Below are 26,238 nucleotides of genomic sequence, written 5' to 3'. Positions count from 1 at the left end.
AATTTAATATGGACCACAGCCCTATTATTAATAAGACGCATTGGGGAGCTGATACTTTATATAAAAGTCTAAATCAGAAATTGAAAGGGCGAAACTTATATACTGTAATAAAACAGGTGACTCAGCAATGTGAAATGTGTTTACGCAATAATCCCAATACAGCAAATAAAATAAAACTAGGGAACATTAGCAGAGGGAATGTTCTAGGGCAACATTGGCAGATCGATTTCTCAGAACTTCCTAGAAAAGGGGGGTATCGATATTGGTACTAATGGATACCTTTTCAGGTTGGCCAGAAGCCTTCCCATGCAGAACTGCTTAAGCCCGGGAAGTGACCAAAATACTACTCCAAGAGATAATACCTAGGTTTGGAGTCCCAGCGGTAATGTCCTCGGATAGAGGACCACATTTTTGTGTCCAGAATAGTGCAACAGATCAGCCACCATCTAGGAATAGATTGGCAATTACATACCCCATACCGACCACAATCGAGTGGCCAGGTGGAAAAGATGAATCATCTAATCAAACAACAGATTGTCAAGTTAGGCCAAGAAACAAATCTAACTTGGCCCCAGTCTTTGCCATTAGCTCTTACACGAATTCGAACTAGACCGAGAGCAAAAGAGGGGCTTAGCCCATTTGAAATTTTATATGGACGACCCTATAGGGTACAAAAGGGGATGTCTTCACAGATTGGTGAAGAAACAATGACTTCCTATATGGTGGCACTAAACAAACAACTAATAAGAATTGAGAAGCATGTGATGGGAACACGCAGTAGGGGTCTGGATGGACCTGTTCACGATATACAACCAGGAGACTATGTATACGTTAAGTGTTTTGCAGATAAAACCCTGGAACCGCAGTGGACCGGACCTTTTCAAGTCCTACTCACCACCTACACTGCAATCAAGGTTGAGGGACAGAATTCTTGGATTCACCATACCCGGATTAAGAAAGCCCCTGCAACTTCGTGGAAAGTAACCCCAGTTAAAAAAGAACTGAAACTCAAATTTACTCGGACAAATGGGAACAATGTGGGTGGCAAGTAAGTGAACCTGAGCGGTTGTGGATGCACCATATGGGAAGGGCACCACAACAAACAATATAGAACAAAAGAGTCGGGGACTGAGCCAGTGGCCAGTCTTGCCCAACTTGTTATCAGTAAGCCCCAACTCAAACAAAGATATTTTTGATCAAAACAGATTTTATATGTATATATGAGGAACGTTTAGATTCTTAAAATGATCAATAGTGGGTTTAAACCATTTGTGGTTTTTTGTACCCACTCTCTTGCCTACAACCAAGAGCCTGATAACTGGCCTTGGAATCATGCCCAGAAAAAACACACTGGAATAATGGGAAAGGTGGACTCAAAGACGAAACTAGCTATGGTGGTTTTTTCTGAAAGTGAGGTGTACCAAAGGAATCAATGGGATCAGGAGGATGTACACAAAGTCGACCGATTATGGGGAAAATTAGGAGATAGGATAAAAGTAGGGTGTCAAACATATAATGAAAAGGATAACACCAAGATTTCGGGAGACACCCAGATTAACGTCAGAAAGGTAGATAAGGAATTTACCCTTCTAAATACAACCATGTGCTTTAATTCACGGGAATGTTGGCACAATTTTACCTTAACCGAGCCCATCTTTATAATATGCCTAGGAAAGGAATCCCCAAGAACAGCTCTGACTTGTAAGATCAAAATAACAATCATGCTAACCACTGTTCCTACCACCACCACAGTTACAACAACCCCATTAACGCTTGATCTTAAATTAACTAAACCAGATCCAAAAATTTATACAATTGGACCATATGTAATCAGAAATACAGGTCAGCAACAAATGTTGTTTAACCCAGAATGGTCTCTTAAAAGAACAGAGTTAAAAATACAAGTCAATGTTTCTGATGTTAAGCCATCCTGTTCCCCCTTCTTACGAACCTCTTATGAGGGATGGACACTTGGTTAAGAAAAAGGGGAAATATTTATCGAAACAGAATAGTGAGAGATGTAACTGGAATGTTGGGAACAGGACTCGGAGTATTAAATTCCATAGACTCAGAGGTGATAATGAATAAACTAGCTGCCACCACGGCCGATCTATCAAAACTACAACAACCACTAAAATCTTCATTATTGGCATTAGGGGCACATCAATGGTTGATATCGAAGGTACTCCCCAGGTGGGAACAAATAAACATGGAAGATCATCAACTCATCACTAAGGCGTTAGGTGGTTTACAGGATGACGTCGCCCTGGCTCTAAGTTGCATCCAAGCCCAAATGTGGATGCAATCAATAGCTGCATCCATAATAAGAGAAGGAGAGGAAGGCATATTTCCTACAGAAATTCGAAAGATGGTTTGGGACAGTGCTACGGAGGTAGAAAGAAAACTCCAGTCATGGTGGAATATGGTGAACTTTACCTATGACCCCAACACACACACCATCACAGCTTTTGTGTTAACCATACATAATGCAGTAATAATTACCATACACCCCATTGTAGCCCTTGGAATTAACCATAATGGGGTGCTCCTATACCCTTTTGAACATAGAACATGGGCCAGAAAGACAGGCGACAAGTGGCAAACAGTAGATTTAGAATCTTGTATTATGCGAGAACAGCAGGGCTTCCTCTGTGAAAGCAATACTATAATGGCTCAGGATACTTGTTTAGATACAGATCAGAAAATATGTCATTCCGAGGCCTGACCAAATGCAAACTTGAAAACAGTAATTATATATGCAGGGAAGGGATGTGCGTGTTTGAGAACTAAGTGTAACACAATAACCATAGATGGGGAGGTAAAGGAGACTGCACAGTATTCAAATTATTGTATTTGTAATTTTACTACTATCACAGGATGTGATTTTAGTTACTCAGCCCCAGTAGTGTCTCATCAATTCTTAAAATCCAATTTTACCCTATCACAGATAATAATTCCTGCCCCCATAGGACTAAATATAAGCAGTATAAAAGAACTATTAAAACATGCAGATTTACAACGTATACTGGAAGAAACCAAAGAAAAGGGACATGAAACTCTTCTTATGATCCATCATGATGTAGAGGGGATCAAGAAAGTTTTAAAAAAGGTAGAACAGGATGGAAACCATAATTGGTGGGATACTCTCTTTGGCTGGTCACCCTCTGCAACAGGAATTCTTAACACTATGGTACACCCCATTGTGATCTTATTGATCAGTTTAGGAATTTCCTTAATACTAACCATTATGTTATATTTGTGGGTTTGGAGAATGTTTAAAAGGGTAACACTTATGTATGATGCTTTATATCATTCGGGAAGGCTGCTTAAGAATTTACTTAGTTTAATAGAAAAGGGGGGATTGATATGGAGGAATAATGTGAAATGGGGATAATGGACATGGATTGTGATTGTATGTGTCTGCTTAAGGAATGTGGGTATGGTGACTAGTCATGGGTGTGGTGACAACTACAGTTTTGAGGAGACGCCTGCCCCTCTTCCTCTAACAAAGGGGAGACGGAGAGATGCCTGCCCTTCTTTCTCTAACAAAGGGGAGACGCCTGCCCTTCTTCCTCTAACAAAGGGGCGATTTAAAAGAGAATAAGAAAAGATGAGAGACATTCAAATGCTATCTAGAGGGAGGGAGTGCTAAGTCTCCTTGCTGGAAAAGATTGGGTGGTCACAATCGCCTGAAGAAGATCCGGTGGTCACAAGGACATGAATCGCCTGAAGAAGATCGGGTGGTCACAAGGACATGAATCACCTACAAACCTGCAAGACCACCACATTCCAGGAAACGGACTGATAAGCTAATTAACATACGAAGCAGGGTTTAGGTAACGAATATGTATAGGCGTTAATTGAATATTCATTTGTTCATTGTATAAATGTGAGATGGTTCGTCACTTCGGGTATGCACGCTTGTGGAGGAGCGATCCCCCGTGCATCTGCGTGCAATAAACATACCTACTTTATAACTTTCGAGTTATAGAGTCTAATTCCGCACGTCACTTTTCCAAAGACATCTGTCTTTGATCACAAAATAACTCATGTTTCTCTGTTAATCACTAGCACAAAACAATGATGGATGACTGAAATTCTGGAGTGTGGTGTGTTTATCACCACTGTGTTTCAAATGCAATTCTCAAAGGCTCAACAACAAGGGATGCAGAGTGACAGAATAATCATTTATGGAGGCAGAAAAAGATAGCTGTTTTTAAAGAGATATTTTAGGAAAGTTGAAAATGAGAAAGTTGAAAATGAGAAAGTTTATTAGTTAAAAAGCAAGCTAAAACTTTCAAAGTAACAGGAGTAACTATGTTTAGAAAAAAGGGCAATTTCTGATTTGATGGGGTTATACAGATACTTAACACCTCAATTAAAAACAAAGAGAAGTTTTAGTGACTTAGCTGTGAATCTCCAGGATCCAAGTTTGCTTGCCTAGTTCCACATCATCGTGATTTCCCTACAGGATTGCTCTAATTTACTAGGGGATGGGGGCAGGGGGAGAGACAGAAACCCAATTAAGAAGCTTTGTAAACTCAGGTTAAGATTCACTTGTTAAAAGCTTTTTTTTTTTTCCTTCTCTCCCATATTACAGCACCCTCAATTCAAAAGATGCAAGCCAAGTTTAGGCATTAGACTGGCTGTGCAGCTGACTTAAGCAAGCCAGTAATTACAACTTAAAATTCATGAAGAACTTTTAAATCAACTGGAATAGAATATATTCCATCAGAACTGTGGACATAAAAGATAAATAGTATTACCCTGTACATAACATGTTATTCAAAGCTAAAATGTCTGTATGGATTAGGGAGCAGACTTCTGTCTCAACAGCTGGCATGAGTTCTTTTGTCAGTACATTCCAGTTTGTTGCCGAATGCCATCCAAGAAGTTAATTTTATTTTAACCAGCATATTTTGCTACATAGGTTACTTGATTCTGGCAATTCAAGTGCACAACCTATTAAGTTATGTTGTTCAGTGCAGTGAAAAAAGAACGGCATGTTATGTGCCAGAAAACAATCCTCAAGAAAACAAAAAATGTTGCCATTCACATGACCAAAAGGAACAAGAATGCTTTTGTTCAGTGACAGTCCCTCAGAATAAAGGCTTGTGTCGTGTCGTCGCCCTCTCCCCTTCACTGGCCAAAGTTACTTAGTAACTTTTCAAATACATATAGAAATATTAATTCAGAATGAGGTCCAGAGAGTTAAGCAGCTTGTGCTTTTCCTTCAAGTCATGATGAACTGGTCACTGAGTTGCCTCAAAAATTGATGCTGAAGTTAAACTTACCATCCGTTGGAGCTGGCTAGTTTGCAGCCTTCCTCGTTCACCCAAGTTAGTCTTCCAAACAATGTCTAGTTTACCAATCACTGTTACACCTTTTATTACTCCAGCTTTCTCTGCAAATTCTTGCTTTGGTTTTAGGCAGTATAAGTATTGGCGTGTATCCATAGGTTGTAAATAGGTCCTTGAGCCAAAAGTAGACTCACTAAAAGAAAAAAAACACATTAGGTCTAAATTTTAAGTTATTTTTAAGAAGACTTCAGAATCCCACCTTTTTTCCCCATCCCTCACCAGTCTTCACCACATGTATTTTATTCATAGAAAAACAAGTAGAATTTTTTTGTGTTTTCGCAACAGAAAACGATTCTGGAATTTATGTAGCATCAAGAACCAAGGGGAGAAAACCTAAAATGATTCATCCAAGCCAGAAGGAACTGAAATGGTAATCCACTTTCCCATACTTTAATTTATTATCTGGCATCTTAAGTGTTCCTAGTCATTTTACTTCTGCTATTTCGTTTCCTCCCAGTAAATCTCACTGTCACGAGCCTAAGATTCCCATTCAAGGCAAGAACCATTACAGCAGATGTATACACTCTGTAGGAACATATGCTGCACTACATCGTTGGGTGAACCCTTAGACATGCAAGGAGAAGACAGGACTTTCACTTCAGCCCCCACTGCAGAAGCACCCAAACATCACCTGCTCCAAAAACCCAAGCAACTGCAAAGCTCAAACAGTTCGATGACAGTTGGTGTTTTAGTAATTAACAAAACATGTAATTTATTTCAGCATGACACACTTTTATATTCTAAGACCCTGTAAGGGCATTCCACTGTATCACCTTGATTGCTGCCTTGCTAGATGTTGATTAGAATAACTGAAGACAGTTACCAGTCTACTAGAAGGAAGCAAGGACAATTCAGATGAGTCCTGTAAGGCTGAATACGTATAGACAGGTAAGTCAGAACCAGACGTGAGGTAAGTTTTATATAGGAGATGCTGAAGAAGTAGCATGCTATCATGTTACCCTGTCATCCATGTTGCAAATTATTTGAGGATTAAGCTGGGGATTTCTCTACCAGCTAGAATTACAAAGTTTTAAGAACAGTTTCTATAAAAAGAAAACTGTATCAGCTTTTCCAGCTGAACACATAATAGGAATTTGATCTTATTAATCAAAGAAGTACAAGCCTTCCATTACAGCCAACTCACTAACTGTAATCCTTATATCTCATGAAATTTTATGAGTTTCAAAGTCAAGTATCCTGAATCTGAACATACCTTTCCCCAGCTGTGTCAACTGTGTTCAGTTCTGCAACATTGTACATCATAGATGGCTCTAAAGAAACCTTCTCCATGAACATGGGAGAGGTAGTGATATTCTGAATCTGAGCTTCCAGAAACACTTCATCTGTCTGGAAAAAAAAAAAAAAAAACCAAACCAAAATTGCAACTTCATGAGAACATGATTAGTGTTATTAAGAAAGTAGACAGTCCTATTGTTAAAAGTCACATGTGTTTAGTTCATGCCTGCAAATCAAATTAATTAATGCAAGAAAAAAATCTGAATCCCAGTAACAACAGGAGCAAAAGTGTTAGTCAACAGGTATCTTGCCAAACAATGGATGTGGGATAATTTCACTGTTCTAGCTATTGCTTATTTGTAATGCATTAGATCATCACTTCAAGACTTCCATTAACTCAATAGCAACTCAAGTTTTAATCCAAATTATAAAAAAGAAGAAAAAAGAATAAAAGGTAAGGAATTGCAGCGCACAACGACATGCCATGCCAGATTACTAGTGCATCAAGCTGTATATAAAAATTAAAATAAGTGTGTGTGTTTGTTTAACTGAAGTGAAATAGTTCAGGTACATGCTCTGAGATTTTATTATTACGAAACACTGATGTACTGGCTAAAGAGCAAAAACCAGCCTCCTCTCTCACTCAGCTGCATCATGCCAATGGTTTCCAATATTATATGCATCCAACAATTTAATTGGTACTCTACCTTCAAAACATTGTTAAGACCTATCTGTTAAATGAAGCTAATGCCTTAAGATGGTATATAATCACCAATTCTAGGACAGGAATGAAAGCTACAGAAAGTTAAAGCTGAAAAAACTTAAAACTAGAGGTGTTCTGGCCTCACTGCTTCTGTGGAATTGCAGACTAGTGAAGTAAATTTTCAGCTCTAAAACCTCGGGACAGCATAATTACAGAAGGCTCAGTCTACTAGAGATACAAGCCCCTGGCAAAGTGAAAAACAAAACCAAGGAATTGCCAATTAGGAAAGAAAAAAAAAGGGTGGTGAGGGGGTACTAAATCTGCATTTACAAGCAAGTTAGTGATTCAGTCAGTTGGACTAGATGATCATTGTAGGTCTCATACAACTGAAATAGTCTATTCTATAAATTCAGTATGAAACAGTTTAGGTATTTTGTTATGATAAATAAAAAGTATTTTTATGAGGAAGGTGGAAGGAAGCTTACAATTCCTTTTTAATCAGTGTAAATGACTTCATTATACAAACAGAGTCTTGCTTTTAAATTACAAAATTAAAGTGGGACAAAATAGTCAAAGTATTTTAATCTCAAAAGGCATTTTGTGTTAGGAGAGATAACAGAATGGTACTGGAACTATTTGTTATGGCTTGTAAGCATGCTGAATACAAATCAGATGGCAGCATGTAACTAGTAATGAAAACTATGCAAGCTCCATGGGTTACAGGCAGACCTCACACTTGCAAAAGGAGCTGGAAATAACTCCAACTAAAACATGGCTCTCAGTAATTATTACTACTACAGCCTGACTGTTGCTTAAATTGATACTGTTTATATCCCATAAATCCATTGCTCAAAGTGTCCATTCACCCAAATTTTAGTTGTTTTCAGTGCAGCAACCATAGGCAGAAGTTTAGAAAAAGCCAATTTGAAAGGGAAAAGAAAAAACAAGCAGCATAATGAAAAAGCAAGTCAGTTTTGTGTTATTCCTAAATTGGTTTAATATTACATGGTTTAGAAAAAAAATAAATCCTTAAGTACTTCAGAAGAATGCAGTTTATTTTAATGTAAGGCACACCTTAAAGTGAAATCAGACTGCAGAAGTATTGGACTAACTCATCAACTGTTACATGCATTTAGAAGTTTGAAAGTGCAGTTCCGGCTAGCAAAAGGAAGGAAGAACATCCAGCTGCTGCTCTCTCCTCAAACCCACTGTCTCCACAAACCAGACATGAAAAGTTCTGTCACAGCTTACAAGCAGTACTGTAGTAAAACCTGCATTTCTATGGGTCAAAAGCAGGAAACTTTTAGTAGGGATTAACTTTTGTTTTCAAATAATGAATCTCATCAAATTTTGGTGAAGTATTTTCTAGGATGACCCCACAAGCAAGAGTCTATACTAATCAACTTTTAGTTTCAACAATGGGTATTAAAGAAAGAGCTAACCATTTAAATGATTAGCTGTACATAAAAAGATAAGAAAACATCAGTTCATGATATGCAGAACAAACATTGCTTTTCCATTATGTTTTTAAAAGAATGTCAACAACAAGCACAGAGACAGATAGGCAATTAAAAAAGCATACATATTTATAAAAAAATAAATAAAAATTACCACAGAACTGAGGTCACTCTAATGGGAAAATAAAAAAAGAACACATTAGAGAAATTAGGGTTAAATGTTAAAGAAAAAGGAGGCTAACTTTCAAACAAAATGCAATTCTGCATTTTTTTTTTCACCATCTAAACAAGATAGCATTAGTAAGACAGAAATATAAATAAAAATGGATGCAAACAAAGATGACAACTACATTTCTAGTAAGTTATAGCTAGTATGGTTACATGGTTTACTAGCTTTGCTTCAGAACCAATCCAAAGTAGAGTCTAAAGGCACACAAGTCACAGATAAAATGTGGTAGAACAAACTGATCCAATTAAACAAAAAAAAAAAAAAAAAAAAAGGGGGTGGGTGGGTTAGTTTTTGAGCAAGTTTAAAGTTTGTCCTGAATTTCAATCCATGCAATGGGTTGAATATGTAATGGAAAAACAGTCCTTGTCATTTTACCAATAACTTGAAAAACCTACACACATGAGACCTCAAAATAAAAATAATGTGGTAATGTGTTCAAGTAAAGCTACAATACTGCAGCTTATAACAAAATTTGGCGTAACATAATCAGGAAAAACTTTTTTCCATATCCATCATTCCAAAAACCCAACTGTAATAGCAAAATTTGTCTCCTTAAGTGTCTGCATATTTGTCTCCCTATGTATGTTTGCAGAAACAGAACCTTTTACAGAGCCTTCTCCAAGGCACAAGGTCAGTGAGAGACTTTCTATAGCCCAGGGCAGGTAATTCAATCTCAGGATCGCAGCAGGTTAGGGTGACAGGGCATGTGTTTTATGCACTAATTTCATTAATCAACTTGATTTAGATGGTACTGCAATATGAGCAACAAGCAAGAAAATTAAGGTTCAGCATCATTCCTTGTCTTAGAAAAAATGACATTATGGATTATTTCTAGTAGAAAATAATTTTAGTGACAGACTATGAACAGAGAGCATCACATCTGTAACATTAATGGTAACAGTTTAACTGGTTAGTCAACATTTAAAGACCTTTAGTTAACTAATACCTGACACATACCAACTTTCCCCCACCCTCTGCACCTCAGGATAACAGTCTTTAACATTCAGGATAAAGGTCTTGATGCTTTGACAGCAATGAAGTATCACATCAACATCTAACCAAGGACTTATTTCTAGGGTTTTTTGATTTTATTTGACTTCCGTGGTCACAACACATCAGCAATTTATATACTTTCAGAAATGAAATATGAATGGTACTGTATCAGTTTGCTAGGCAAACAAAAATTGCTTAGTTAATATAATCCAAAATCTTAAAAAAAATTTTTTTCTATCCACCATACGGATACTGTGGTAATGAGAGTTGCATGTTTCTGAACAGGAAGAACAAAAAGATTTCAAGTAACCTTTTAAAACCTTTGGGGGTGGGAGGGGAAACCCAAACCCAAAAATATCCACCACAAAAACCAGCTCAGATACCAAAGCTTCTCATAGATCTTTATTGTGAGGAGGAACTGGAATGGAGTTTGAGTCCCTTATCAGGGCCAGTCAGTAAAACAATTTCATAAGAAAAGAGTATTTTGACGTATGTTCAAAGTTTGATCAGAATTTATGTTAAGGAGGTTTTATTTCCATTCATTACGTAATGTTTCAGCACAAGAAATTCACACGTGAAATACAGATAAACAGCACCATTTAATTCATCTGTCCTTTCCTCTACCACATATTTTCTATCTAAAACAGTAATATAATTACGCACAAAGTGGAGGTTTATTTTGTTCCCAGAGGAATTACCTAGTTTTGTGTGATTGGTTTTGTTCTTAAACCACAGCAGGAGACATTTCCAGACACTGCCATTTACGGATAACACCAGTTCTATAAGGCACTCGACCACTGGTATGTGCTTACATTCCAACTTACTTGGTTACTTGGTTATCTTACACCTGGTGAACCTAAAGATTGAAACCTGTGGCCTAAATGTACGTACCAAGATGCTGTTAGGCTTTTTTTTTTCCTCTATACTATGGTATTTAATTCACTTATGACCTGTGCCTTGATTTATCCAATCTCTAAGTAATTACACACTATGTATTAAACGTGTGAACTTACATGCTCTTTGTTCACAGCAGAAAGAAAATCCTCACGGCAAGTTTCCTGCACAGCTCTGAACAAGGCAGGTCTTTGCACCAGGAACCCTCATTTGTAGAACAGAAATTCTTATCTGTTAATTCTCCCTTCTGTTTTCTCTATTGATACTGTCAGGAAGGGAAAGAACTATACCTTTTACAACTCTATAGCCATGATCTTGCATGATGAACCCCAGGTGTGACTATGATGGAGATAATTGGAATAATAGATCTGGAGACTCTGCTTTTCTACATGCAAATTCATAGCACACATCTGATTAGTTAAGAACAAACAGGAGAGCAAAATATTTTCTTATCAGCTTAAGCATGTTATTTTTCAAAATGCCAAAATTCCATATATTTCCTTTCCATTCACTGACACTTCAGTCTTTTTTCTCCCATCTACTATTCACTGCAACATAAACCACCTACAAATTCACTGTATCTTTTAAGCTATTTCAATCAAACTGTTTAAGAACATTAATGAAGGAATCAAATAACTAGCAGTGTTATAGCTGACCGTATTTCAGGGGTTATAGAAAAAGTTTAATACTCACAATGAAAGCTCTCAAAGTACTCTGCAAGTATCAGTCTGAACTTTCTACAAACAGTATAGAATACCATGCCCACAAAATCAGCTACTTGTTCACCACCACAAAGCAGGTAAGTGATCATGATGGAAACACATTTCCCGACTATGTAATGAGCTATTGTGGAAGTTTATGCACCCTACAACAGACCTATATAATATATATATCCACAGGGAATGTCTAAAAATAAAAAGAATGCTGTATGTAATTTGTAAGTGTTTGCACTATCTGTGTCACCTTCAGTTAAAATTCTTCCCATAAATAGCCAAAGACAGATGACTAAGGATGTCCAAACACAAGGCATAAGGTCATTTAGTTTTGAAGCACTGTGTATAACTGCCACAAACCTAAACTATAAATTATTGAAAAGAAGGGCCATATTTACATTACATAAATGAAAATTTAAATTTTTGAAATTTACATTTCCCCAATCTAGTGAATTATCTGCTTTATGAACAATTAATCACCTTTACAGCAAGTACTCTTATCAGCCTCAATAGAAACACAATAACAAAATATTTGAGTTCATGGGAAAGCAGAAAATATGCAAAATTTTTAGTCAATTACATTAAGGTCCTGAACATGTCTCCCTTAGCTACCATCTCTTTCCCCCTTCATCAAAAATGCATCTATTTTTAAACTAAATGATACAAAGCAACCACCTAATTTCTTCCCTTTAGAACTGATCATATTTTGCAGAAGTATGTATTTAAGAAGCTCTTTGAATTTAATCTAACCACCTAATGTGAAGTAATAAACCCAGCACACCAAACCAAAGCCATACAGTTCTCACTTACCTCAGCATTGTAGAATTTGGTTTTCACATCTAGTGGTTTAAGAACCTGAAAGAAATGGGAAAGAAACAAACTGACAATTGGTTTCTCAGACAATTTCAGCATTAAACTGTTCGTAAGTGCTAGGATCTTTACTAAAGTTATTTTCTTTTTGATCTTACATAGAACAGGTGCATAATGGAATACATGATACAATCAGTTCAGCTAAAACCTCACAATTCACAGTATGTACTTGTTGCTTCTTACTTGCACACTTGACTGCTTTACTTCTAAGCCGTTTTCTCAGATTGAAAACAAATGCTTGTCCACCTAAGTACTGGCCTCTTATGAAACTGGGCAAATCCAGTACACTAAGTAGATCTATGTCTTTAACATAACATCCTGAAGTGGTCTGCGCTTGCTTCAAGCCAGAACCCTATAATATTTACAAGTCCTTCAGTGTTCTGCAGAAGTTGCTGAGGGCTCAATTTAATTTATTTTTAGAGAAGAACTATTTGTGTGATTAGTTTAAGCAACAAACCATTACTAGGCTTCATTTCCTTCTTGCAAATGCAACTGTTACAAGATATAAAAAAGCCAGTAAATCATTTTAATTGCATGAGATCAAATCAACAAGAGAAAACAATCTGATGACATAAAAGATGATAATAAAGTATTGGCTCTTAAGTGCTTGAATTGTGCATAAAGCCACTACACTTAACACATTCAAATATGAAATGGATATACATGATGTAACTGAAAGAAGTAATCTATTATACTCATAAGGAAATTGAATTAAATTATCTTGCTGAATACAGATTTCCCTTTCCACAAGCAAACTCCTCTTTTGTTTACACATAAGTATACTGCAACCTGAAAGACCCCTGAAGTTCCACATTGTGAATAAAGTTTTTAGCCCTGAAGAATTCAAGATTAAAAAGTACTCTTTACAGAGATTTCTGCATTATAAGAGGCATAATCTTAACTCTCCAGTCAGAAAAAAGCCAGTCATTTAGGCTTTTGCTGGTTAAGGGTTTTTTTCCACCGAATATTTTCCTTCAGAGAGCTTCTTAATAATTCCCCTAAATGCTGATTTCTCTCTTTTTCTGATAAACAAAATGAATTTCCATTCATTCTAGTAAATTCCAAGTGGCCAAAAAAAAAAAAAAAAAATTACTGTGAGATTCAAACCTCCCCACACCCCCCAAACCAAACAACCACCAAACCCCAGAAAGAATCATTCCTTCTCCATATAAACATAATGGTGTTAATTACTCAGAGAAAACTTTGGAAGACGCACTATGTATCGGTATGGAGCTATACACAGTGCTTGAAAAGGAAGCTGTAACTTTGTTTTGTTCAGCTTAGTTCAACAACTGTAACCCCTGTTCAACTTAGAAGATCCTAGAAAATACAACTGAAAAAGTGAGAATCTGTCAGAGAAAATGCTTTGGGGTTATGGGGGGGTTTTTTATTATGATTATAAAATAGCTGCTGGCACCTCAACACTAGCAACCACAATTCCCATTGTAAACATTGTTCAGTTTTCTGTAACATTTTTTTGTTTATTCTCAATTTTATAGCTGCTGTCTCCATGTCAAATTTGAAAAATAACAACCAAAATCGCTCAGTGAGTGTTTTTCTCATAGTACATCAGAGGGGATTTATAGAATGGTGTTAAAGTGCATATATACTTTTTGAGAAGCTTTTACGCTTCCTTCTTTCAAGGAAGAGCTTCAAATTCGACAGATAGCTGGCCTTAGCTATTGTGACATTAAAGATGCCTGTTGGATTCAGTTTAAAAAACAGAGAAATTACAATATGCATGTAGAACCTTGAAAAAATGTGCACAAATAAGTTTCTATATCAAATCTAAAGAAGACATCAACACGTTGAACAAGGCTCTGGCAAGAACAAGGGTAGGGAAGGGAGAGAAAAGGAGAACTGGAGGCCTGCAGATGCGTATGTTATCAGAGAAAGCCTAGAAGGAACAGAGGGACAGAATACAGAATTCCTGGGGGGCAAAGAATGGAAAAACGGAAACAGTTTCACAAGGACAGCAAGACAAAACACACAAAAATGAAAAGCAGCTTCAATGAAGATGAAGAAACACCGTAGAGTTTGGGTTCAGAGGACAGTGTAACACACAGATCGGTATGGAATGATTTTCCTTAGGATTGTCTGGAAACACCTTTCACTAATCAATACCTGCCATTGCAAGGCATAAAAGTACTAAAGCACTCAGGCGTTCTTTGTAGTGCATGGTAACTTAGCCTTCTACAGACTGAAATGACTTCATGAAGTATCTATATAGAGTACTAGAAGAGAGCAAAATGAAATCATCTACAACTCACAAAAGATAAGGTCTCAATTATATAATGCTCCTGTATTGCCAAACACTGTTGAGATCATCTGAAAACGTATTTAGTAAAGCACACCACCTGATCCTCCATTCTACAGGAAACAGATCAATTACCCAAGTCTCAGCATATTTCTCTAAAAAATAAACAACCATTAAATGCACAGCCAAAATAGACTCCTGCCAGAATCACTCCACAGCTAACAGTAATTTCCTGTTTTCCTCAGGTACTCCAACCTCAAGTCTTGAAATTTGTGCAGTGGAACAAAAGGTTTCAACTCTCCCAGTGACTTTTGTGAATACTAGTCAGATATAACACATTAGATTTATTTGCTCAGTTTCTTTTAAAAAGCAAACCATTAAGTTCCAACTTAAAAAAGGTTACATACATAATCTAAACTCAAAGATGTGTCAAAGTCAGAATGAACAATACTTGTTCTGCTTAAAAATAATCATAACGCTGGCTGCTATAAAAAGGATTAAAGTAGATTTTTCTTTCTCAATGAATAAAAATTCTAAGATGCAGTATATATTTTTTCTGAAATCTTTAACTGCATAGTAATTAGAAACCATCAGTTCATGTGAAGTTTGAATGAAAGGGTTTATATGTTCAGTTTTAAAAGTCAGATTTTTAGTATGTAAAAGTGCTTTTGAAGTATTAAGTTTTAAAATGGGTTTTCCACATTGACCCACTCATTACAAGTAGAATACCTCATGCAATACCTGAAATTTGAAGAACTTCCTGAAGTACATCTTCTCTCCTGTCTGCGTAGTGTAACTTACTGCACAAACCAGGCTGAAAGAAACAATTATTATTTTTTTTAATATTAATTTCTTTACATTTTGTGACTATACCAAAGCAGGAACAGAATAGCATGCACATGCTGCAGTTTTAATTAAGCTCATTTAATCATAGAAAAATGTAAAACCTTACATGTGTGTCCCTATCTCCTTTACTTCGTGATGGATCACATCGTCAATGCAACAGTCAGGTTTAAGTTCTGCCACCGCAGCACTAGAAGCTGAAAGGTTCAAGCGCTGAGAACTTGTCTGAAGATCAGCCTGGCAACAAAAAAACAGATACAAAGCATTGCTTAGAACTGCAGGTGCTTAAAGCAATCTAAAGAAAAATAACTTGTTATGAAGTACTACATTTCACTGAGCATTTTTGTACCGTATATTTTATATATATATATAAATAAAATATTTATTAAGATGATGAGATACTTGTCAAAGCTAAAGACAAGTTCTAAAATACATATAAATGGTCCAATCCTTTACCATGCAGCTTATAAACTCAAAGAATGGTTTGGGTTGGAAGGGACCTTAAAGATCATCTAGTTCCAACCCCCCTGCCATGGGCAGGGACACCTTCCACTAGACCAGGTTGCTCCAAGCCCCATCCAGCCTGGCCTTGAGCACCGCCAGGGACGGGGCATCCACAGCAGCTCTGGGCAGCCTGTTCCCATCTCACCACTCTATTTGCTTTTTACATTGAGTTCCATAGCAACTTCTGAATTTTCTGTTCTCAATGTATTATTTGTTCAGCAGAAAATGCAAACCAAGTAAAGAACACATTTGAAATATAAAGCAAAATACTTACAATACAAAATAAAATAAAATAAAAAAAACCACACCCACCCCAAAAGTAAAAAAAAAAAAACCAACAGGCATGCTTTATAGATACTTGATTTGATGACCTCATTAGAAGTGCAATTTAGCAAATATAGCTCCTATTCTTTAGCTGTGGAAGTTTTGCTACACCAACTCTCCAGAGAAGCTTTATAACATATTTTTTTTTATACAATCCTAGGTTTTTATTTTAATTTGTAATATGTCTGTCAATGTCTGTTTTCATGTCTTATTGTTTCCAATTTCCAGGTATATTTTCTGGATTGGAAAAAGTGACACATATTTTGTGAAGTCTATATATTAGCATTAAACATACAAGATACTGTCAGAAAACATACTCAGCATTTTTAATAGATCTTTTAATAGATTAAAAGATTTAAATTATTTAAATAATAATTTTTAAATATTAACATTTTAATAAGTTGATTTATTTTCCACATACCTTCACCAGTATGTCCTTGACAACTTGATTACTATCATTATGTACACTAATGTAACTAGAAAATGTCTCTCCCAGAAATATATTTCTGTTACAAAAATAAAATAAAACAAAATATGTTTAGTAACAGTTATTTAAAAAAAATACAGAACATTTCACTGAAACACCTTTAAGTTCTAATTAAAAAATATATATACACACACGTTTGTCAGATCAAAGCCTAAAAGTACGCTGGCATTTTCACACCCATACTTCTAAATGTAATCCTTCTAAGAAACTTCTAAGAAACTAAAATTACTGTAATAAACTCTGTTAGTCTAAGATGTGGTTTATAGTAGTGTATTACATTAGAAATTCACCTACGGCTGCAAATTTCTTTCAGCCTCCAATCCTTGTTACATTCAGAGTCAGGCTACAGACAAGGAACATCAGGTAGCACACATTTATATATTATGTCACATCATAAATCAACACACAGATTATTTTTAAAATAATTGAACATCTCATTGCATAACAATGATGTCAAAAACCAAAGAAAAGTAATGAACACATCACTATTAAATGCATCCTAAACCTTGCATGTTACAGTGAGAGCAATTCATTCTTACCCAAAATTTTGAGGCAAAGTCAGCATTTCTCCTAGCATCAAAGTTTCTGCTCCCTTTACAGTAGAAGGATCATCTTTCATGAGTTGATAAAATATATTACCTGTAGAAATATCAAATTGCTAATATCTAAATATTTGCTATGTCCAAAGCTTTGTCTATGTTTAAGTTATGACACTTCATCACTTATTCAGATGGAATTTATTTTAGACATGTGTTTTACAACCAACTTGTTTAGGAATGAAATATGTATCTATAGGCTTGCCTATAAATATTAGTTATTTCCAGGCACGTACGTCCAATAAGTCATTCAGTATGCATAGCGAAGGGCACAATCCCAAAGGCATTATTCAAACTAAAACTTTAAGAGAAATTCTGCCTAAGTACAGTACATAACAGAACTAATTAGCTCCACTTACTATCTTCCCCTGCTTGCTTTGTATTTCCACACAATGCTCTCTTCTTAAATCTTTCACAGAATCGCAGACTGGCTGGGGTTGGAAGGGGCCTCTGGAGATCATCTAGTGCAACCCCCTGCTAAAGCAGGCTCACCTACAGCAGGTTATACAGTCGCATCCAGGCAGGTTTTGAATCTCCAGAGAAGGAAACTCCACAGCCTCTCTGGGCAGCCTGTTCCAGGGCACGGTCAACCTCAAGGTAAGGACGTTCTACCTCATATTCAGGTGGAACTTCCTGTGTTGCAGTTTGTGCCCGTTGCCCCTTGTCCTGTCACTGGGCACCACTGAAAAAAGCCTGGCCCCAGCCTCTTGACACTCGCCCTTAAGATATTTGTAGACATTGATAAGATCCCCTCCCAGTCTCCTCTTCTCCAGGCTAAGCAGGCCCAGGTCCCTCAGCCTTTCCTCAGAAGGGAGATGGCTCCAGCCCCCTCACCATCTCTGTAGCCCTCTGCTAGACCCTCTCCAGTAGTTGTTCCCTGTCCCTCTTGAACTGGGGAGCCCAGAATTGGACACAGCACTCCAGGTGCTGCCTCACCAGGGCAGAGCAGAGGGGGAGGATCACCTTCCTCAACCTGCTGGCCACGCTCCTGCTGATCCCCCCAGGATCCCACTGGCCGCCTTGGCCACCAGGACACACTGCTGGCTCATGGGCACCTTGCTGTGCTCCAGCACTCCCAGGCCCTTCTCCACAGAGCTGCCTTCCAGCAGGTCAGCCCCAGCCTGTGCTGGTGCGTGGGGTTGTCCCTGCCCAGGTGCAGGACCCTACACTTGCCTCTGCTGAACTTCATCAGGTTCCTCCCCTCAACTCTCCAGCCTGTCCAGGTCTCGCTGAATGGCAGCGCAGCCTGCTGGGGTATCAGCCCCTGCTCCCAGCTCTGTATCATCAGCAAACCTGCCGAGGGGACACTCAGTCCCTTCATCCAGGTCACTGATGAATATGTTGACCAGGACTGGACCTAGTACCGACCCTTGGGGAACACCACAAGCCACAGACCTCCAGCCAGACTCTGCGCCACTACCACAACCCTCTGAGCCCTGTCATTCAGCCTCTTACTATACTGGACTTTTAGATTGCAACTATTACTGGGGGAAGAGCAAGGGATTTCCAGTTTACGACTGTACGCCAAGCATAACACAATTCAGAAGTAGCAATTCTTCCAAAACAATTTTCCATGGAACATGCATGTATTGGTTCCAATTACCAGGGCATTTTCTCCAGATAAAGAAGACAGTAACACCAAACTTTCTAGTTACACATTTCTCTCACAGCTGCCTTCCATCTTATGCATTAATTGCTCAGACTTTGAGGTCATGTGTTTGCAGTATCACGACCCAGCTTTCAAAGCTGTAGGTCAAGAATTGTAGCATACCCCTTGGTATTTTCCTATAGCCATTCCCAAACAAAATAAATGGCTGTTTCAGATTACCGTCTATGGGAGGTTGTAAGACTCCTCTGACATCTAAGTCTCAAATGCTCACATTGCTTAAACTGGTAATACATACATAATAATCAGTAAGTAGAAAAGATATACCTGGCAAATCTCTTTCTTCACAAGTCACTGGAATATTAGTAAATAAAGTAGGTTTGGTTAGCCTCATCACTGCAAAAAAAAAAAAAATCAGAAAATAAACCACAGGTCAATGATACAAGTACTTTTTATTTTTAAAAAATAATTGTTTTGTCTTCATGTCCTTCCAACAAGAAATCCCACAACCACCAAGTTTTAGCCTGAAAAAGGGTAACACCGTTTTGGTACACTTGGCCCTTTTTTAATATGAAAAAAATTCCCTGCTACCCTGAGACCCAAGAGCACTGGTGATGCCATTGTTCCTTCTTGCTTCATTCCTCCAGTGCACTAACATCTACTGCTTTCCATCTTACATGCTTAAGGTCTTATATCTGGTACAGCATTCAGTACTTTGTGGACTTCAGAAGTGTACCAGGTTCATTTTTTGTGGACTCTTTCAGGCTAAGCACTTACTCTGTGATTCTGGTTACTCTAGAATTGGACATGATGACTAGTACAGAGTCTTTCAAACACCAGGCTATAAGGAATTGCATTTACACTCTGATCTCCCAACGTACACGCAAGACAGTTATGAGTCTAAAAGCCTGCATTTATACAACTGCTTTTTCTTTTGAGTCACAAACTTTCAACTCCAACCAGTAAAACCATCACAAAAACACTAAAAAGTTTTATTGGTACTGACAAAATCAAACTCACTGATATCTTGCTATTAAAAAAACCCTCTACTTCAGGAAAGTGGTATTTTCAAAAGCTCTTTTAATTCAAAATACTCAGAATTACATGATTTTTATTACAGATTCCAGATGTTGCTTCTTCAAAGAATTCTTCCATATTCATATAAAGCAATGACCCTAATCTTGCATACAGCTTATAAAAGCACTCACATGAAAAGAAGTTGAGCATTTGTAACCTTAGGTGTTGACCAGAATATGTAACAATTGAGTGTTTCCCCAAAACTTAATAAATATAAAACCATGTAATTTCTGAAAATTAAAACTAAAGAATAAAATGAAAGGACTTCTCTTGACTGCAACAAGTTAATCAACATCCCTGCACCAACACATGTATTGTGCTTTTATCTTCATTATATTTTTGTGCATATGTCCAGTCAGCATTCATTATTTCTAGTGGTGTAAAACCTACTATTATTTTGATCTACATTTGGGTGTAGTGGGCTATACTGGTTCACAAGAACTTACATTGCCATACAATCAGATCTGGGCAAGTTAGCATTGACACAAATCTCAGTTTTCATGTAAAAAAGGTATTACGTTCTCTTCGTTACGCTGAAAAGTTGAAAAACATGACCTCTGAAGGCTTAGAACCATGAGGCAAATAAAAAGCCCCAAAACACACAAAACAGTAAATGGAGAACCAGATTCAACACTGAAAACGAAAAAGATAAAATACTGAACTACACATGCATACAAATTAATCATCTCTCAAGCAGTTAAAAATGAAGTCTGGATTTCAGCTTGTACACTGGTGCTACCAAGACTAATAATTCTGTAGAGAAACCAAGTGTAGAGTTCACTTTTTATTACGTGACAGTTACCCAGCTGAGATGATACAAGCCAACACAAAGCAGCAGCAAGCTGACAGCTACCACTGAACCATGACACCAATCTCTGGTTCTGTTTAGTAAAATGTTTGTTTAGCTCTTGGTGGTATGTTAAACAAATGGTAGTTACCTAACTTTATTCATATTTACAGTAAGCCCGTATAAACTAGTACTTGCTGACTGTTTCTAAAGGTACAGTTACAAACCAAGTTTAGTCACATTTAAGACAATAAAAACCCCAGCTAAATACGTTTTGACTTCATTCTGTGATGTAAGTAAACTAACATGTTTAGATTACATAGTTAAAAGGACTACTAAATCAGTATTAGAAAATACTGTATTTCTGCAGGACAACTCATATCTTTTTCTAAGATCCTAGACACAAAACACAACATTAAATAAAACAAATCATGTGTTCAACTCTATTGTATCTTTAAAAATGCTGTTGCACAAACAAATTCTGTTACTGTTAGTGTTAAGCTCCGAAAAGTAATTTTGGTGAAATAACTTCGCTATATAAACTTCAAAATAGTATTGACCCTCAGTTACTCTAGACAGTATTTTTACATTCATTTTGCTATGTGGTAATATTAAACGTCACAAACACCCCAAACGTCAATATAAGACCCCCTTAACATTTAGTCAAAGTTTAGAAATATACGTCAATGATCCAGACTGAGCAATATCCTTAATTTTAAGACTGCAAAAAGCTATGTAATGCTTACAGTCATTATTTCAGCACAAGAGTGTCAACAAAAGAAAAATGTAAGTAAAAGTCCAAGAGGATTTTATTTAGTTTTTACACTGAGGGATCTCTGTTATGCTTATGTGCAATTTTATTTGATCAGCACTAATGACGATCTAGCAATCTACAAATAAAATTCATTTATTTTCGCTCTTTTCCAGATGCCAGACCTTGACCTCCAGCTACAGCAAAATTATCTGGATTAATTTATTTTCCCCCTTTTCCAGATGCCAGACCTTGACCTCCAGCTACAGCAATATTATCTGGAGTTAGCAGGGGTACCCAAGGGAAATATACACCCTTGTAGCATACATACCAATCTCAGCTTAACTGCTCTACTGACCCTCCAAACATTGAATTGAGCAGGGACAGAAGGACAGCACGAGCTTGAAACACTTCATTCTTTCAGGTGATGAAGTCATGCTGAACTCAGCCTTTTTATCACCATAAAACACACTGAAATCCTCAGAGACTTTTACCTTCCATAATGACAACAACAGAAGTTTACAGATAGAAGTCAGATTCTTTCATTTCCTGACTGGTAGCTGGAAGTCACCATTTGTTCCCCAGTATAACTAAGAGACAAAAGACCAGAAACGTCGGGGGTGGTGGTGGTGGAATACCTTATTACTAAAGTCATAAAACAGCAAATGCTAAGTTGTTCATTATTTTTCAGCACACTATTTCCACTGAAACTTCCATTAGTCTTTCTGGAAAAATATGGACAATGTTTCTAAGACAGTGTATACATGTCACAGAAATTAAGTTTGTATTTCATGCGAGGACTATGCCTTCATTAAAAACCACCCACACGTGACTGTCAGTATATAATCAGATCTTGAAGGTCTCTGTGTCTAAAATAATTAGAGATCCTTATAGCGATCATAACAACTCACTTTAAAAATTTTTCCTTCTCCTGATTTCAAAGAAGCACAACAAGGATATACTTTCCTTGATAAAGTATAAATTTTATTATCTGACACAGCTTGCTATAATAGTCAATTTTATTTTTCTCCTTTAGAACACTGAGGTAGAGAGAAGCTACAAAACAGTACTAAGTCAAACAGAAACTTACTAATCTTAACGGAACCATCCATAAGTCCCCTTACAAAACAAAGTTAAATAAATTTATTATTACAGTTATAAAACTGTAGCAAAGTAATATTATTTTGCTGCTTGCTAATTCATCAGTTGTTCTAGAGTTTGTATATTCTAAGCTGGTTCAACACTTCAGACAGCAATTTTATTATGAAGCTCTACCTTACAATTATAAACTAAATATAACTCCAAATTTATTTACAAGCAAGTTCATTTTATCAGTAAGGCTCAGCTTATTCCTAAGAATATTTCTAACATATTCACAGTATAATATATCACAGAAAATCCAGATCTGTCCCACAGATCTTTGGATAGTAGCATTGCAAGATGGCAATTCATTCTGCTTGATGAGTCTATTCAATTTTATCCAGATTTCCTCCAAATTCTGATTATTACAATTAGACTGTTCAATTATCCACTTTGCTCTATAAAATGCATGCAGTTTTAGCCTTTCCAAATTAGTCTGCAGTTCTTGAGATAAAGGAAGAATCTCTTCCTTAAGCTTAGGACTAGGGAGAGAGACACTCCAAGACCTTTTCAATTTTTGTTTTCCATTAGCTGGTAGTTCTCCTTGATTCTCCAAGTTAACTGATGTGCGAACAGTTTGCTCTTTGACTAAAGCCTGCCCGTGTTTCATGCTAGATTGAAACTCAAGGAGGTATTTTGTGCAGTCATAATCAGAAGATTCTGTAACATATTCTGAAGGTGTAGAAAGTTGTTTCAATTCTTCTGCTTCCTCACAAGACACAACAGGTGGTCGCTTTTTTGGTTTGAGGGGAAGTCTGTTTAAATTATTTGGAAACCAGGGTGTAAATCTTGGTAACTGACGAATGGGAAACTCCTTCACTGCTGCTTCTGCCAGTTTCTGCAGTTTTACTAGATCTCTCTGATGTGGTCGATAATGCAAGACCATGTCCATGTTTGTACAGTAGGAATCAGCCATTCTTAAGAAAAGGAACAGTCTCTTGATTAGGATTCTCAACTCTAGACTGAAATTTGAAAGGATTTCCTTGCCCCATGCTGCAAAGATCAGTGGAAAACAGGACCTAAAGTAGAAGTATTATAAAATATGATACTACCATATTAAAAAAAAAACAACACACCAAAACCAAACAAAAACCACACTGCTAGGATATTTCACAGAAAAGCAACACGTAGTAAAAATAAGCAAGACCATTCTACTTTATCCAGGCTGAATATTAGTGACTGTATTCCATCATTACTTGTGTAACTTCAGTATACTGAACATTATCCATATGCGCAGTTTACGCAACACTGTCCCTCCCAAAAGCATGCTTTTACTGTCAGCACCTCATACTTGCCATCCATGTGTCATTATTCTTGCTATATTGTTGTGATGCAAACTAGAAGAGATACTAGTACTGCTGCCCATTTTCTCAATAAAAAAGAAAAAAAAAAATACATATCTGGTGAAGTGTTTTCCTCCCGCACCTCATTTCAAGCCAGGGCACAGAAAACACATGTGTTACAAAAATCCCATCAGAAATAGTAGTGACTGATACAACAGGTTTTAGTCACAGGTTAAAAGGGAAGTGCTACAGGCAAGTTAAAGTTGTCTGCTTCCATTTCATACCATAACTACACATTTAGTTTCATTCTCATAGCTTTCAAGTAATGCATGCAGCCATCCTACTAGTCCTTAAGTTAAGGACCCAATAATTGCTTAATTTATTCAATTTTTAGAATAACTAAAAAACACATTAACTCCTTAAAAACTTTAAACTTTCATATGTCATTGCTTTCTCTCACACAAAGATTAGATTAAATGCAGGGGGTGGGGAGCACTATAAACATTACTATGAAATATAACATGCACTCTCTTGCTCTTCTGGTGTCCTGTTCCATCCCACCTCCCTCTCAACAAGACTGCAATCATTTCAGGTTCCCTGCCAGAGATAAGCAATATACAATGATATTAAAATTACTAAAAATCTAGGATTGTTTAATCATTACACTGTCAATATTTTGTTTAAAATAGTCACAATGCAAAAAAACCCTGATACCTTTCTCACTTCTTTTGCAAAATCTGCAGCCTGGACACTGCACCAAATTCAATACAAGTTTCTTACAAAAGCAGAACGATCTACCATAAAACTCTTTGCTTTGAATTAACTTCTATCAAAATGCATTTGCATTGTCAGCTGATGATGCTTCCTGTTCTCAGGTTTTTGGCTTTGTGTGTGTGTGTGTACATATATGAAAAAGGGCTTGCTGCTCTTTGAATTACAGTTAACAGATTTTACTGTGATGTGCAGACACCATTAAAAAGGCCTTCCAGGAGTGTTGCAAAACTAGTAAACAGGCAGAAGACGGGCTCTGAAATTATTTGCACACCTACACTACTCCATCCCCCTGAGCAGCCTTGCCCACTTGGAATGCTTGCAGAATTGAGATTTTAACCAATTGTTACTGCTACCTAATTAGCAGCATTTAATTTATAAGCAAGAACAATTAGGAAAAAAAAAAAGCAGTAAATATTATGTCTGTTGACTGGCATAATATGAAAGCAGGTTCAGACTTTTCAGTGTTCCAGTTGCTGACTTACTGGTACGCAATTGCCAGCAGAAATGATCAAATTCTTCACAGGGCTCTCTGGATTTCTGTGTTAGCTTTGCAAGGTGCGCCAGACACGCACGTCTGTATTCTCACTGATCACAGTCCCTGAATCCAGGACGTAATCCCAACAGCTGTGCATTAAACGTGAGGTTAAAGGAGCAAAAAACATTAAAAGGTGGAAAAAACAAACAAAGGCGACAGCAGGGAACCGGAAAGGCGATTTTAGATTTTCTCCTAACTGCTGAAGAACTTGTGCAAAATGCGAACACACGGCAGATCGGCGGCACCACCAAGCATGGCGCACACGCGCCTGCGGGGCCCCTGCCACTTAGAACAGCCCATCCCCCACCCCCAGCCTCCCCTCACCCGCGGGCAGCCCCGGCCCCACCGCTCCCTACTCCACCGCCTTCTAAGCCGGCGGGCAGGCGCGGCCCTACCGACGGAACCGAGGCGGCGTCCCACGGCCGCGGCGCCCGGCCCGGTCGCAGCGCTGCGCCTCGCCTCACGGGGCCGGCCCCAGGGCAGGCGGGCCGCCGGGCCCGGCGGACGGGCGAAGCGCTGCTGCCGCGGCACGGGAGGGCGGGTAGGCACCGGCGGGTCGCGCTATCGATACCTTTCAGGGCCAATAGGTGCTCCTGCTTGGGCTGGTTAACGTCCATGGCGGCAGCGCTCGCCGCTGCGGAAGGGCCGCCGCACCGAACCGCCGCCGACAGCGGAGGACGCTGGGTCAGAAGAGGCGGGGCGAGCGGGCGCGATAAATAGGCCGCCCCCGGGAGCGACCGCCCCTGGACGCGGCGCGGCACGGCACGGCACGCGACACTGCAGCCCCCAGGGCGCGCCGCCTCCCGCCTGGGGGGGCGG

General features: G+C 37.9%; 2 protein-coding genes across 5 annotated transcripts in view; both read right to left on the bottom strand.

The window, feature by feature from the left end:
* TRAPPC13 (trafficking protein particle complex subunit 13) overlaps nt 1–26,121 on the bottom strand; it is a 34,716-nt gene extending 8,595 nt beyond the window's left edge. For 2 of the 4 annotated variants that reach the window (XM_055699065.1, XM_055699066.1), the window contains exons 1-10: nt 25,991–26,121; nt 19,400–19,468; nt 17,410–17,509; nt 16,805–16,889; nt 15,665–15,792; nt 15,454–15,526; nt 12,396–12,440; nt 8,911–8,928; nt 6,574–6,707; nt 5,295–5,493 (exon numbers count right to left, since the gene is read on the bottom strand). In XM_055699065.1, coding sequence (XP_055555040.1) covers nt 5,295–5,493; nt 6,574–6,707; nt 8,911–8,928; nt 12,396–12,440; nt 15,454–15,526; nt 15,665–15,792; nt 16,805–16,889; nt 17,410–17,509; nt 19,400–19,468; nt 25,991–26,036 — 897 coding nt within the window. In that variant the 5' untranslated portion in view covers nt 26,037–26,121. The remainder of the gene's footprint in view (nt 1–5,294; nt 5,494–6,573; nt 6,708–8,910; nt 8,929–12,395; nt 12,441–15,453; nt 15,527–15,664; nt 15,793–16,804; nt 16,890–17,409; nt 17,510–19,399; nt 19,469–25,990) is intronic. The other 2 variants (XM_055699067.1, XM_055699068.1) reach the window with 1 other exon arrangement.
* SHLD3 (shieldin complex subunit 3) lies at nt 20,133–26,117 on the bottom strand. Its single transcript, XM_055699071.1, has 2 exons — nt 25,991–26,117; nt 20,133–23,846 (listed from the first exon to the last, which is right to left on the bottom strand). Exon 2 carries the CDS (start codon nt 23,741–23,743, stop codon nt 22,970–22,972), a length of 774 nt encoding a protein of 257 aa, XP_055555046.1. The 5' UTR covers nt 23,744–23,846; nt 25,991–26,117; the 3' UTR covers nt 20,133–22,969.
* Nucleotides 26,122–26,238: the final 117 nt, after the last annotated feature.

This window comes from Falco cherrug, chromosome Z (assembly GCF_023634085.1).
Source record: "Falco cherrug isolate bFalChe1 chromosome Z, bFalChe1.pri, whole genome shotgun sequence".
NCBI lineage: Eukaryota > Metazoa > Chordata > Aves > Falconiformes > Falconidae > Falco > Falco cherrug.
Note: the sequence above shows the minus strand (reverse complement) of the source record. Positions and strands in the feature narration are given on the sequence as shown.

What these genes read in the sequence shown, in the direction of transcription:
- SHLD3 (XM_055699071.1), bottom strand. Translation starts at nt 23,743, where the DNA reads ATGGCTGATTCCTACTGTACAAACATGGACATGGTCTTGCATTATCGA.